The sequence below is a fragment of the Sinohyriopsis cumingii genome, chromosome 11, assembly GCF_028554795.1.
Source record: "Sinohyriopsis cumingii isolate HCF-2022 chromosome 11, ASM2855479v2, whole genome shotgun sequence".
In the NCBI taxonomy this organism is placed as follows: Eukaryota; Metazoa; Mollusca; class Bivalvia; order Unionida; family Unionidae; genus Sinohyriopsis; species Sinohyriopsis cumingii.
In genome coordinates, this window is record NC_142971.1 from 56,642,961 (window position 1) to 56,656,383 (window position 13,423).

A 13,423-nucleotide genomic window follows, 5' to 3' on the forward strand; every position below is an offset into this window, starting at 1 on the left:
TTGTAAGTCTCTTTCAGGTTATTTCCAAGTTATTTTCTTGTTACCTCTAACTTTAGACTTTCTAACGTAACTAGCACCTCGTTCTCTTCGATGACGCTTGATTTCCTTGCTAAACCTAATTTTCTTTAAAGCCATCATGCAATCCGAATTAAGTAATCCAAATGTAAAAGGTAAAAACCCAGTAAACTAATTCCTTTTTGTTGTTAAGAAGTAATCACCCTTCAGCGCCTGTAATACGATGACGTCATCAACTGGAAGATATTTACTCATCAGAGAACATTTCTCTAGATCTGTAGTGTTGTTTGTTAGAATAAATACTTTATTACATGGTAACTGCGTTAAACATAAATAGATAATTTATTCCACATCCACCTGTTGTACACCATATTCTCCAGTTTAACTGGTGTTGTCAAAGTTTTATATTACACGTTGTTTCATATATTTGCAATGCATCATCACAATCAAGTTTAAAAGAGTAGTTTCTGTACAACTCTAATGGTCTATATGAAAATAAACATCATCTGTGTAATGTACTGTAATATATTGCTATCTCGTTATCTAAGTTGTTATTCACTTATCAGCCGGTGCACCATTTGGTTATAATGGTAAATTGTGCTACTTGTTTTTTTTATTATTGCTTTTGGGAGTTTGTCTGTTTGTATTTGTTTATTTTTTCACATTTGTTATTTTCGTTTGGGGAGGGGGCGTGGAGAGGGGTGGTTGTTGTTGTTTTCCTATTTTCTTTTAGATTTTTTTATTTTTTTATTTTTTTATTTCTTAATCTAAAATCCATGACTCATTCATATAATATAATCGGTTCTAATATTTGTCTATATTTTGTTGGATTGGGCCAGTGCCTGTGCTTTTGAATTATAAAAAATTGAGGATGAGAAAGGCGTGAAATAGTTTAAGGCAGTTGACCTATATGTTAAACTTTTGTGCGAATACTTTACAAAACATTAGTTCAAAATTAGGTGTCTGGGATATAGACCTTACAGCACCAATTTGTGTCCAATGGTTTTCCATTATATTCGTGGGGACTGCTACACCGGTTTAAAGCGAATTAAAACGGGATAACCGGTTTAAAGCAGATAGCATAAATTAAGCGTTTCATGTAAGAATGCTTTTATATTACATACATTTACCTCTGTATAACACTTTTTCTATAATACTACTTGCCCGCGGCAATTCAGTGGTTAGCGTGGAGGGCTATAGACCGAAAGGATGAAGGTTGGAACCCTACCATCTGAATACCCCGGATTGGCTACTATAGTGTCTATGGACAACGCATTAATGACCCACTAGTTCTGCTATTCCGCAACAAACACTAAACCAAACCATAACACATGGACCAGAGAGAGAGAGAGAGAGAGAGAACAAGAATAAACAAAGTCTATAAACTCTTAATTAAGTTCTATTTTTAAAAGGAGAAACAAATTGTCCTCCCTGATCCGAAAACTAGAATCTATATATCTAACACAAGATAGCCCAAGTTATTTTGTTATGTATGTCTATATTTTTGTAACTCTTGGTATATGATTTTCTCTTTATTATGTGTAGTTGTTATTTATGACAACACATTATAATAGTCATCTAGAGTCAATATATAAATAACTAATTTTTGTTCACGGGTATAATATTATATTTTAAGTTATTAAGAGTGAAGATTGTATAGGATCTATAAATAGTTGTCAACTTAGATTTTACGATCATTAATAATAATAAGTCATGTTTACTAGATTGTGTTTATTTCCCATCGGAGGAGTTAGTACAGGTAGATTCTTAAAAAGAATTAAGTGATTTCTCAATGTATAAGTTAGGTCACACGAATAGGTATTTTGAAATATCAGAGTGTGTAGGAAGATATGTCACGTGGGGTATATTGCGACATATAGTCGCAATAGACTCTTGAAGGTGTATATAAAGAGCGCAATGAGCAATCAGATTCATTCCTATTTCGGATTCATTCCTTTATTGGATTATTATTTCATACGTTGAAATCAGTCTGCAGATGTGTTTAATGTTGTGTTTAGATAATTTGAAAGGAAACATTTGTTAGAATTATTCACTGGAATTACAAAGTGCTTATTGGACTAGGACATTAATCTGAGACTATTGTTGTTTATTCAAAGGAGTTCTGGACAATGCCATTGTGATAAGTACATTTGAGGGTCTGAAATTCATTCTGCACATTTGATTATTTTGGACTTGAATAGAATTATATAGGATTATTTTGGATTCACTTCATAATACTGTAATTTCCTCTTACGTTTCCATTTTATATTATTTGTCAAGTTTTATAAAACGTATTGGTTTTGCTCTTTCCTGTTACTGTTTCTGTCTATAGAGCGGTAACACTATCACTCAGATACGAACGGATATTACATATTCACAGAATGGTCGTATAGATACGTAATGAGAATAACCTTGGCTGAGCAGTTAAGTCAGGAAATATCTGAATAATGACCAACGCTGTTCATGGACGTTTTTAAAATATCTTAATGATACCGTGAAGAAAACACAAATATTATGCTAACGGTTTTCGAGACTTAAGAAATGCACTAGCAGCATCTGCAGTGAAAACAATAATTTACCACCCTTGGCGCGAATGATCCTATCATAAAATGGCCGGTATCTGCATAAAATATGTAACGATATGTTTGGACATAAAATGAAATTACTTTTGGAAGTTACAATGTTTCTTTCAATTTTCTTTACAAAGCGAATACAAAAAACTAAATGTTGAATGTGTTGCTCCAAGAAGCAGATGACAACTAAACTTACCCGGATGTTTCTTGACTATTTTTGTTCCAACTAGATATGCTTTGCTTAGTTATTCTTGATTTGGACCGAGTGATTTGAATGGACTGCCGATGTACTTTCTTATGCAGGGCTTCTTTTAGGCCGAGTTGTTCTAATGATGACGCACTTTTCTTCTTATTTAATCTCGACAGATACCTTTCAGTTCTATCTGATTGACAAAGGTCTTCCGGAGATGTTTTTTTCTCACTTAAGGTCATCTGATCGTTGATTGGTGGAAGCCATAAATTGTTTCCGAGAACATCGAGCAAATCTGTTCATATATTAATAATGCATAAAAATATTAAATCTAGCTGGAAAACGGCAGCAAAAATATATATTATGTTTATAAACGTACGGCTAAAGCTTGATATAGATGTAACATATTTCAGAGAGTATGGCATTGAAACGTTTGAGTGTTAGCTCGAGTTTTCAAAGGACAAAATCAGGAATAAAGTACAAATTGGAAGGAGCATTGGTATTGCAACATGCAGGGGGTCTCAATACCAACCGAATGAAGCAACACCTTTTAGTACTGCAACACGCAAGGGGTCTCACTACCAACCAAATGAAGCAACACCTTTTAGTACTGCAACACGCAAGGGGTCTCACTACCAACCAAATGAAGCAACACCTTTTAGTACTGCAACACGCAAGGGGTCTCACTACAACCAAATGAAGCAACACCTTTTAGTATTGCAACGTGCAAGGGGTCTCACTACCAACCGAATGAAACAACACCAGCGCAAATTTGGCTTGAGATCAATAAATAACTTTGTAACCATATATGCAAGACGCTTGCATTAGTTATATTGCTTCACGTATTATGACCCATCAATCATCTGTTCCAAGCTGTAGATGAGTAATTCAGGCCAAACTCCACCAAAAAGACCCAATCACCTAATACAAAGAATTGTTCCCATCTCAAACACCACCAAAAAGACCCAATCGCCTAATTCAAAGAATTATTCCCATCTCAAGCACCACCAAAATGACCCAATCACCTACTGCAAAGAATTATTCCCATCTCAAACGTTAGAATATCCTGAGAATTCCTTAGGTTAAGAAATTAGAAAGGGTCCATTTCAAAAACTAATCCAGGCTACAATAGTGTCATGAATATAATATATTATGAAGTCTACTCCTAGTATCGACTAATTACTACGGGCTGAGAAATATCTTCCCAACACCCACTCCGTATAATCAGACAAATAACTAAAATCTATGGAAGCTATCTACAGAGACGTGCATATAAATAGCACACACCCTGGGTTTGCTACAGGTCTTGCGATAAAAATCGATGAATAACCGTCGCCCAACTTTCTTTTTTAGAAGTCAGATGGGAGGGTTGTACCTAAAATATGTAATGTGGTTGGATGGAATCTTCGATTTTTGGTTACAAAACGGGAACCTCAACGCTAACAAATTCAACATGAGGAAATAATTAAAATTGGATAGCTCATTTTGTTTAAGGCCAGTGAGGATAACACGAATATAAAAACAGGTCATTTCAGTATTTTACAGGTGTTACTGTTCCGACAATTACTATTTTAGGTCAAAGAAATTTGACTGCAGCTTTCAACTGACCAGATACAGATTAAGTTAGATAGACAACGTTACACACCATCTTACAGCAAAAGTATTGCCACCGATCGTTCGTCGGATAAACTTTCCATTGTCAGTATTACCACCACCGTGTAGTTATTACCACTGTTCGTCGATACACTTTTCATTCTCAGCATTAACACCACAGTGTAGTTATTAACATTGTTCGTCGGATCCACTTTTCACTCTCAGTATTACCACCACAGTGTAGTTAAGACCACTGTTCGTCGGATCCACTTTTCATTGTCAGCATTACCACCACAGTGTAGTTAAGACCACTGTTCGTCGGATCCACTTTTCATTGTCAGCATTACCACCACAGTGTAGTTATTACCATTGTTCGTCGGATCCACTTTTCATTGTCAGCATTACCACCACAGTGTAGTTATTACCATTGTTCGTCGGATCCACTTTTCATTGTCAGCATTAACACCACAGTGTAGTTATTAACATTGTTCGTCGGATCCACTTTTCATTGTCAGCATTACCACTACAGTGTAGTTAAGACCACTGTTCGTCGGATCCACTTTTCATTGTCAGCATTACCACCACAGTGTAGTTATTACCATTGTTCGTCGGATCCACTTTTCATTGTCAGAATTACCACCACAGTGTAGTTATTACCACTGTTCGTCGGATCCACTTTTCATTGTCAGAATTACCACCACAGTGTAGTTATTACCATTGTTCGTCGGATCCACTTTTCATTGTCAGCATTACCACCACAGTGTAGTTATTACCACTGTTCGTCGGATCCACTTTTCATTGTCAGAATTACCACCACAGTGTAGTTATTACCATTGTTCGTCGGATCCACTTTTCATTCTCAGCATTAGACACCACTGTCAGCATTTATTTCGTCCTAACTTTTTAAAACATAACTATGATCTCTATGACCTTGTTTAAGTAAACAAGGCTGCAGCTCAATGACCTGACTGTGTTTGTTGTTCTATGGGGTGGGTGGGTGTTTTCTATAATCAGGTTTAAGATGATATGCAGCTTAATTACAAGATCTAGGATTAGTTCATTTTGACCATTTTTGCTATGAAGCTTAATTATATCTCCTATCAGGTCATTTTGACCAATCTTTGGTATAAAGCCTAATTGTATCTCCTATCAGGTCATTGTGACCAATCTTTGGTATGAAGCTTAATTGTCTCTCCAATCAGGTCATTGTGACCAATCTTTGGTATGAAGCTTAATTATATCACCTATCAGGTCATTGTGACCAATCTTTGCTATGAAGCTTAATTATATCTCCTATCAGGTCACTGTGACCAATCTTTGGTATAAAGCTTAACTGTATCTCCTATCAGGTTATTGTGGCCAATCTTTGGTATGAAGCTTATTTGTCTCTCCAATCAGGTCATTGTGGCCAATCTTTGGTATGAAGCTTAATTATATCTCCTATAAGGTCATTGTGACCAATCTTTGCTATGACGCTTAATTATATCTTCAATCAGGTCATTGTGACCACTCTTTGGTATTCACCTTAATAACGAGAGCTGAGATTAGTTCACTTTCACAAACGTTTGCTATGAAACTTAATAGCAATATTTAGAATAGTTATATTGTGTGTATTTAATTGTATTTACTTGGATTTAAGTTCAGGACTTAAGTTTATCAAATGGAAATTATATTGTCTACCAGATTTTTGCCACGATATTTACTTGAATGTAAGTTCATGGCCTAGACTTGTTTATAGTTTGGTATACCATACCATTATGATTGATCTTTTGTTCAAAAATGGTGTACTGACATCGGTCAAGTGGGGACGAATATAAAAGAGTTTTGTCAGTGAAATATTCATTCGTATACAAATATAAGTATGTAGGAACCTATGATCAGAGTCTATAGTTGTGTTCATATATAATTTAAGAGTAATCATTTATTTAAAGTATTCTATGGAATTACAAAGTGCTCATTAACCTTTAGGTCTAAACACTTCTTTGGGATTAGTGAGGGCTCATTCAAAGACATTCGTGATTATATCATTGCGATAGAGCAATACTAATGGTACATCATTACATTTAAGATTATTGGAATTCTTTTGGATCATTCAGTAATTTTTTTACTTGTGACAAAACAGTTTTTATTATTTGGGATTTTCAATACTGTATGTTCCTAATAAATGTCCATGTTGTAACCAGGAGAATTAAATTATTTTGTGATTTTACAAAACTAATTGGTTATTCTTGTTTCTGATACCCATTTAAGTCCATTGAGTCCAAGCAGAAACTGTGATTTGGTCCGGGATCCATATTTCTTCAAAATCTTTCAGATATTTTAAACAATTATCTTTAAAATTTAAATTAACTTTATTTCGGAACGTTTGTGGTCTCTGGTAAAGATTTCAGTTTCATGTGTTTTATAACTCTTGAATGAAACCAGCAATCTTTCACAATATTCCGTGACACAAAAGTTTCATTTGTCAATACGTCTTCCTCTCAGCAGTTTGTCTTTAAACAATAATCTCGGTCTTATGCGAGTACTTCCAGATCTCAAACTGGAACAACTTTCAGAAATAAAACTACTGATAAGAATGAAATGATTCCTTATCTTTTCATATGTGTAATTATTGCAAGAAGAATGGACACGGACAAGTTATTACTGATTGCTGCAGATCAAAAAATATGCAACATAATAAAAACAACGCTATTCCAAATGCTCTTATTTCGTGAAGGTCAAGGTCACGGTTTCGTAATGAAAGCAATGCACTGGTGTTTAGTCAGACAAACCCAGAATTCAGAAATATTAAAGAATCAGAAACAGAAACTTTCACATCTACACCCACATGGAAAGAGTGGAATAAAACAGCATGCAAGTGAATATGAGCACTTTTCACAGATATTCCAACACAAGTAAGTATCATGTACCGTGACGTTGAAATTGTTGATTTACACATATGAAACAATTTCATTATAGTATGAATCATATGGAGTTCACCATGAATAATTGTGCCTAAACCAGATAATGTATATATATATATATATATATATATATATATATATATATATATATATATATATATATATATATATATATATATATATATAATGACTTTAGATAAATCATCATAACGGATTCATTTCCAATACAAAGAAGAAATAACTGTATTGACAAAATTGGAAATGCCAAATATGTCACCAAGACTGGCCACTTAAAAGAATCCTGAGAATTTCCATGGACGGAAAGCGTAAACCATTTATTTAAAATATTGAATAGAATACAAAGTGCTCATTAACTTTTCGTAGTAAAACACTACTTCGTTATTGTTGAGGACTCCTTCAAAAACATTCGGGATCATATCCTTCTGATAGAGCAAGACTGTTGGTAAATCAACACATGCAAGATTTTTAGAATTCATTCGGAATATGCTTTACTTTTGGACATCTACGATCACTTCGGATTTGATTTACAATACTGTAAGTTCCTCTTAAATTTTCACTTTGTAACTTAGAGAATTAAATTAATAATTTGTTAATTTTGCATAACTTGTTTGTTTTGCATCTTTCTGATATTTAGTTTAAGACCAAAGAGTCATAACAGTGCATTTTCACAAATATTTGATATGTAGCTAAATAGAAACATCTCGGATTAAATCATTTTGAGGAACAGAAGTATGTCGGCTAATCAGGAGACACGCTTTATACAGTGGTGTACTGTGCTAGTGTTCAAATATATTTGATATCTTGTTAGAGTCAAGCTCCACGCCAAATTGGTTCAAACCTAATCGGAACTTGAAGTTACAAACCGGTGTCATACATTTTCCGCTTAAAAGTGGCGTCAAAAGTGAATACAAGCCCGACATACTTGCCACTGAATTCGAAAAATCAACGTTTTAAAATGTTTTACTCTAACCCACTTTTCCAGGTATGATTTTCTATGTTATTAGAAATAGTTCTGAACATTGTCAATAAAACCAGAAAGTCTGCAACTAACGTTAAACAATAACAATGCTTTTGCTTATACGACCAACAGAAATAGGACAACAGATAATAACAAGAACTGGACGAGGAGTAAGTTTAAAGTCTTTTGTGCGCACTGTGGTAAGAAAACAGTTGATGATGATGACGATGACGATAATGATGATAATGGTGATTTATATGGTGGTAATAATAATAATAATAATAATAAATGAGTTGCGAAATATGGGTACCTGAAGAGGTGACGTCGATTGTAGACATCGATGCATGTTTCTGTTTTTGCATCACCAGGCAATTGTTGTCATCTGAATTCAAGTTGATCTCGCTGCTTTTATGAGACCTGTTATTAGCAGAATCCGATTCACTGCCCTGAACTTGCTCATTTTCAGACGATGTGTATTCCGAACTGGCATCGTAGCCATTTAATTTAGTTAGTTTGTCCTCATCAGATATCTTTGGATGATAGCCTTTACGGTTACCTTTACCAGAGCTCCGTTTCCTCCCAGCCTTGCTTCTTCTGCTGTCTAAATCTGTATTGGAATTGACGAGATTTTGAACGTAGGCTCCATACCCAGAGACTGCCCTGTAACAGAGAGTGATTTGAATTGACGTTTTGAACGTATGTTTCCCACAGAGATACTGTACTGTAACAGAAAGTGATTGGAATTGACGACGTTTTGAACTTATATTTCCTACAGAGATACTGCACTGTAACAGAGAGTGAATGGAATTGACGACATTTTGAATGTAGGTTTCCTACAGAGATACTGCACTGTAACAAAGAGTGATTGGAATTGACGACTTTTTGGATGTAGGTTTCCTACAGAGATACTGCACTGCAACAGAGAATGATTGAAATTGACGACGTTTTGAACGATTGTTTCCTACAGAGATACTGCACTGTGACAGAGAGTGATTGGAATTGACGACTTTATGAATGTAGGTTTCCTATATAGAGACTGCCCTGTAACAAAGAGTGATTAGAATCGAAGACGTTTTGAACGTAGGATTCCTACAGAGAGACTGCCCTGTAACAGAGAGTGATTAGAATTGACGACTTTTTAAACGTAGGCTCCATACCCAGAGACTGTCCTTTTACAGAGAGTGATTGGAATTGACGACTTTTTGGATGTAGGTTTCCTACAGACAGACTGCCCTGTAACAGAGAGTGATTGGAATTGACGACTTTTTTAATGTAGGTTTCCTACAGAGATACTGATTTCAAGCTGCCTTAAGCATCCCGACTATAATATTGATAATGTCAGCAATAGTTACATAATTTCAAAACGCCTTCACATGAATGACAGCGCAGTTGATATTGTTTCGTAGTGTATGACAAATTCTTACGGCTTAGAAATTCCGCTATTGAGAGATGACATATAGAGGTATAAAGAAACTTAACATCCGTTGATCATACAAATCCGTCTTCAGGACGATGTTAATACTTACACTGGACTTCCATACAGAAAAGAAACATGAAAACATTCACGATTATCAGAAAGCATTATTATTAGTTAGTATTTTAAGCAATGTTTAAAAAAGACATGAATTTGAGCCACACTGAACGCGTTTAAGTCCATGTCAGGACATGTTACTGTTGCGATTTCATTCAAGAATTGTTGGAAGCATACGCCATACATGATTGTAATTTGTTTCAGATAATCGTTCTATAGTAATTCACAGGGACACAATAAAACTGAGCGACACATGCACATCACTTGTAGGATGCACACTGCAAGTTTGGTCTCGGTAAGCTATGCAAATAAAAATCGGTCTGATTGGGGGGGGGGCGTATTGAAATAAAATGGAAATATAAACATCTCGCTTCTTTACGAACAACTTTTATGAGTGTCCAACCTTCTTCGAACGTCCTCTTCCGAAGATGATGAGGTATTACTGTAAGCTAACGGCAAACATGTCCTCGGTCGGACTACCTTTTCTTTCTTTTGCCTTCTTCTCTTCCAGCGATTGTAGCGTTTATCAACCATCGCTTGAAAAAAGTAGTTTTCCCCCTCTCCTGGTGCTGGTGAAATAACTGAAAACAAGATCGTGAAAGCTGGCAATTCATTTATTTAGGTCATAGTACTCTTATTTTACATCTTTGATAACAATAATTTTATAGATCTTCATTACAAAGTATCATTAATTTGAACTTATAGCTCTGTTAAGACTACTATCAAATGTTACAGTAACATTTGATTTAATATTTCGTCTGTTCGGTGTATTGTAATTAAAGCTATTTTTTAATGAAAGGACTGAAATTTAATTCTTGATTAAATATATGCACCTCTTTCCATTATATACACATAATGTATGCTCAATCGTGTCCCCCATATATGCCCAGAAATTCAATCAATCAGACAATGTAGTACTAATCCTTATCATTCTTTGATACTGCTAACATATACCTAAAGATATACCTCAAAAATATATTTTTTTATGTTTAATTTTTACTTTAGAGATTATGCTATTTACACTCTTAATAAGAGTCTTACTTGTATCTTGATTAGTTTTATATGTATATTGTGCGTATTAGTTGTAAATGAAATCATTTGCAAAACATATTTAAACTTAATTGTTTGATAGGAATCTATGCCAAGCAGCAAACACGTCTTGTAGCCAGTTTTCTTTAGATCGTGTGTCTGAATTATTTATCCCTTGACTTGTAAGGGATAGACTGATTAGGAGATGGAGGCGAGATGATAGGATAGATGATAGGGTAGAAGATAGAAGACGAATGTAGAAGATGGGGCGAGATGATAGGGTAGAAGACTAATATTGAAGAATACTAGATTGTATTTAAAATGATTATATTGAGTAGGAAATATAGAAATATTCAATACTAACGAAACCCTCACCCATCTTGAGGAACGTTAAAAAAAGACAAGAACTAAACATATCGGACTTGCCTTAATGAGATACCCATAACCAGTGCCGGATTTAGGACAAATGAGGCCCTGTGCTAGTTAAGTTATGAGGCCCCTTACTTGGGCCCTGAAAGAGGTAGGCCCGATAGGCCTACACAGGTAGTCAGGCATACATACTCAGGAAGTTTAGGACGTTTTGACTTTTGAAAAACATTTGAAAAATTCATCGTAAAATATTTTTTTGCCAGGAAGGTGGGGCCCCCTGGCCAACGGGGCCCTGTGCTTAAGCACACCTAAGCACAATGGTAAATTTCGGTACTGCCCATAACATCTACATCAGAACGATTCGAAACAAACTCAAAATCAAGGTTACGAATGCGAGAATGGATACTCACCCCTTAAACAGAATGCGAAAGAGACGGAGCAGACAGAGAAACAAAACCATGCATTTCAACCACAAGACGCTATGACGACGGTGAATCAACAGCAGCAACAAAGAACATATAACAACAATCTAAGGTGACGAAACAAAAAGGCAACTCATCCCAAGGACGCAATGACGTTGGAGAAACAAAAGAAACAAGAGGTACTAAATAAAAGCAATCAACAACCAATCAAGGGTCAAGAGAGGAAACCAGAAAAAAAAGGACGCTTTCAATCCAAACATGCAATGACGTTAGGGAATATACAGCAAAAACAACATGAAACAAACGGCAATAAACAACAACAAATGGAGGTAATGGTGGCAACAGGCAAGGAGAGAGAAGCCGAGGAAAAAGGACGAACTCAGTGACGCAAGGACGACAAAAGGAATAGACAGCAACAGTAGTAGTAGCAAAATAAACAACAACAACAAAGACAATACGTAGGTTTTAGCAAACAAAATTCAACCAAGGAGGTGAGTCGACAGTGGGCAAGGACACACTGCAACTCAAAGACGCAACAACGACAGAGAATAAACAGCAACAGCAACAACAAAACCAACAACAACAGGCTATAACTTACAACAAACAACAGTCTATGAAGAAATAGGTGATGACAACGCGCGAGGTGAAGAAAGCAAGAAGACAAAAAATGGAAGCAACCAGGAAACTCACAAATTCACTCAAAAATAAAGAAGTACAACCACCAGAAACGGAGGAGAAAGGAATAACGAAGATGGACTAGAGAAGAAAAGACGAAAGAAGGAAGTAGCAGAGTCAACAGACATCCACAGAAAAAAATACTACAAACTGAACTTCGACAAGAAGCTACAGGACACCTACTATAAATGTAGTGATTTATCCAAGGAGATAATGACGCCAATATAAAAATGCAAACACCAGAAAATAAGAAAAATAAAAAGATCCGTAAAGGACAATCATTAAGTGACCAAGATAGAGAATAGAGAGACATTACTCACGCACACACCAAGAGAGAGAATATAGAGACATTACTCACGCACACACCAAGAGAGAGAATAGAGAGACATTACTCACGCACACACCAAGAGAGAGAATAGAGACATTACTCACGCACACACAAAGAGAGAGAGAGAGAATAGAGAGACATTACTCACGCACACATCAATAATTATGGTAAGACAGCCATAACACATTTAGAAAAAAGCCCAAAAGTCTAGTATAACAGATACACATTTTTCATTGAACAATAAGAGCAACAACCAACGCTACTGACCATAGGGCAGAGGTCACTCATCACATCTAACTTTGGGGAATAAAGGAAGGAAACCCGACCAACAGACAAGTGTCCGAAAGGAGGGGATTACCACAAGACAACAAGCTTGGCAGGGTTAGGAAAATATGTAACGAACCTCCACAAAATTACTGACGCGTTAAAATAACCTTAGACTATTAAAGATACCGTTTTTTTATTTTTTTATTTCGTTCTTCTTGTTTATTTGTTTTGGCTGGGGAAGTTTGCTGGGGGTGGGGGGTCCTCTTTTAAATTACACTCATTTATGAATAGAAGCTACATGCAAAAGGTCATCACGTCTGGCCTGCAAGCAATGAAATAGGATGTCAGGTATACGTTGACAATAAATGTAATTAAATCTAGCACAATGCACTTTATTAATGAATGAATGATCCTGACTTGTTAATTATGTCTTGCTAAAAAGATACTGTAATGATGTCATCACTAATGACTATGAGCTCGCCCCTATGACTCGTGAATAACTTTAAAAAAGCATAAAATCTTAAATATTCTAAACAAAAACGATTCGCA

General features: G+C 35.5%; 1 protein-coding gene across 1 annotated transcript in view; it reads right to left on the reverse strand.

The window, feature by feature from the left end:
* The window catches only part of LOC149788505 (uncharacterized), an 89,428-nt gene that overhangs the window by 20,953 nt on the left and 55,052 nt on the right, over window positions 1–13,423 (reverse strand). The window contains exons 9-11 of the mRNA XM_089973523.1: window positions 10,188–10,365; window positions 8,564–8,913; window positions 2,785–3,073 (exon numbers count right to left, since the gene is read on the reverse strand). Coding sequence (XP_089829649.1) covers window positions 2,785–3,073; window positions 8,564–8,913; window positions 10,188–10,365 — 817 coding nt within the window. The remainder of the gene's footprint in view (window positions 1–2,784; window positions 3,074–8,563; window positions 8,914–10,187; window positions 10,366–13,423) is intronic.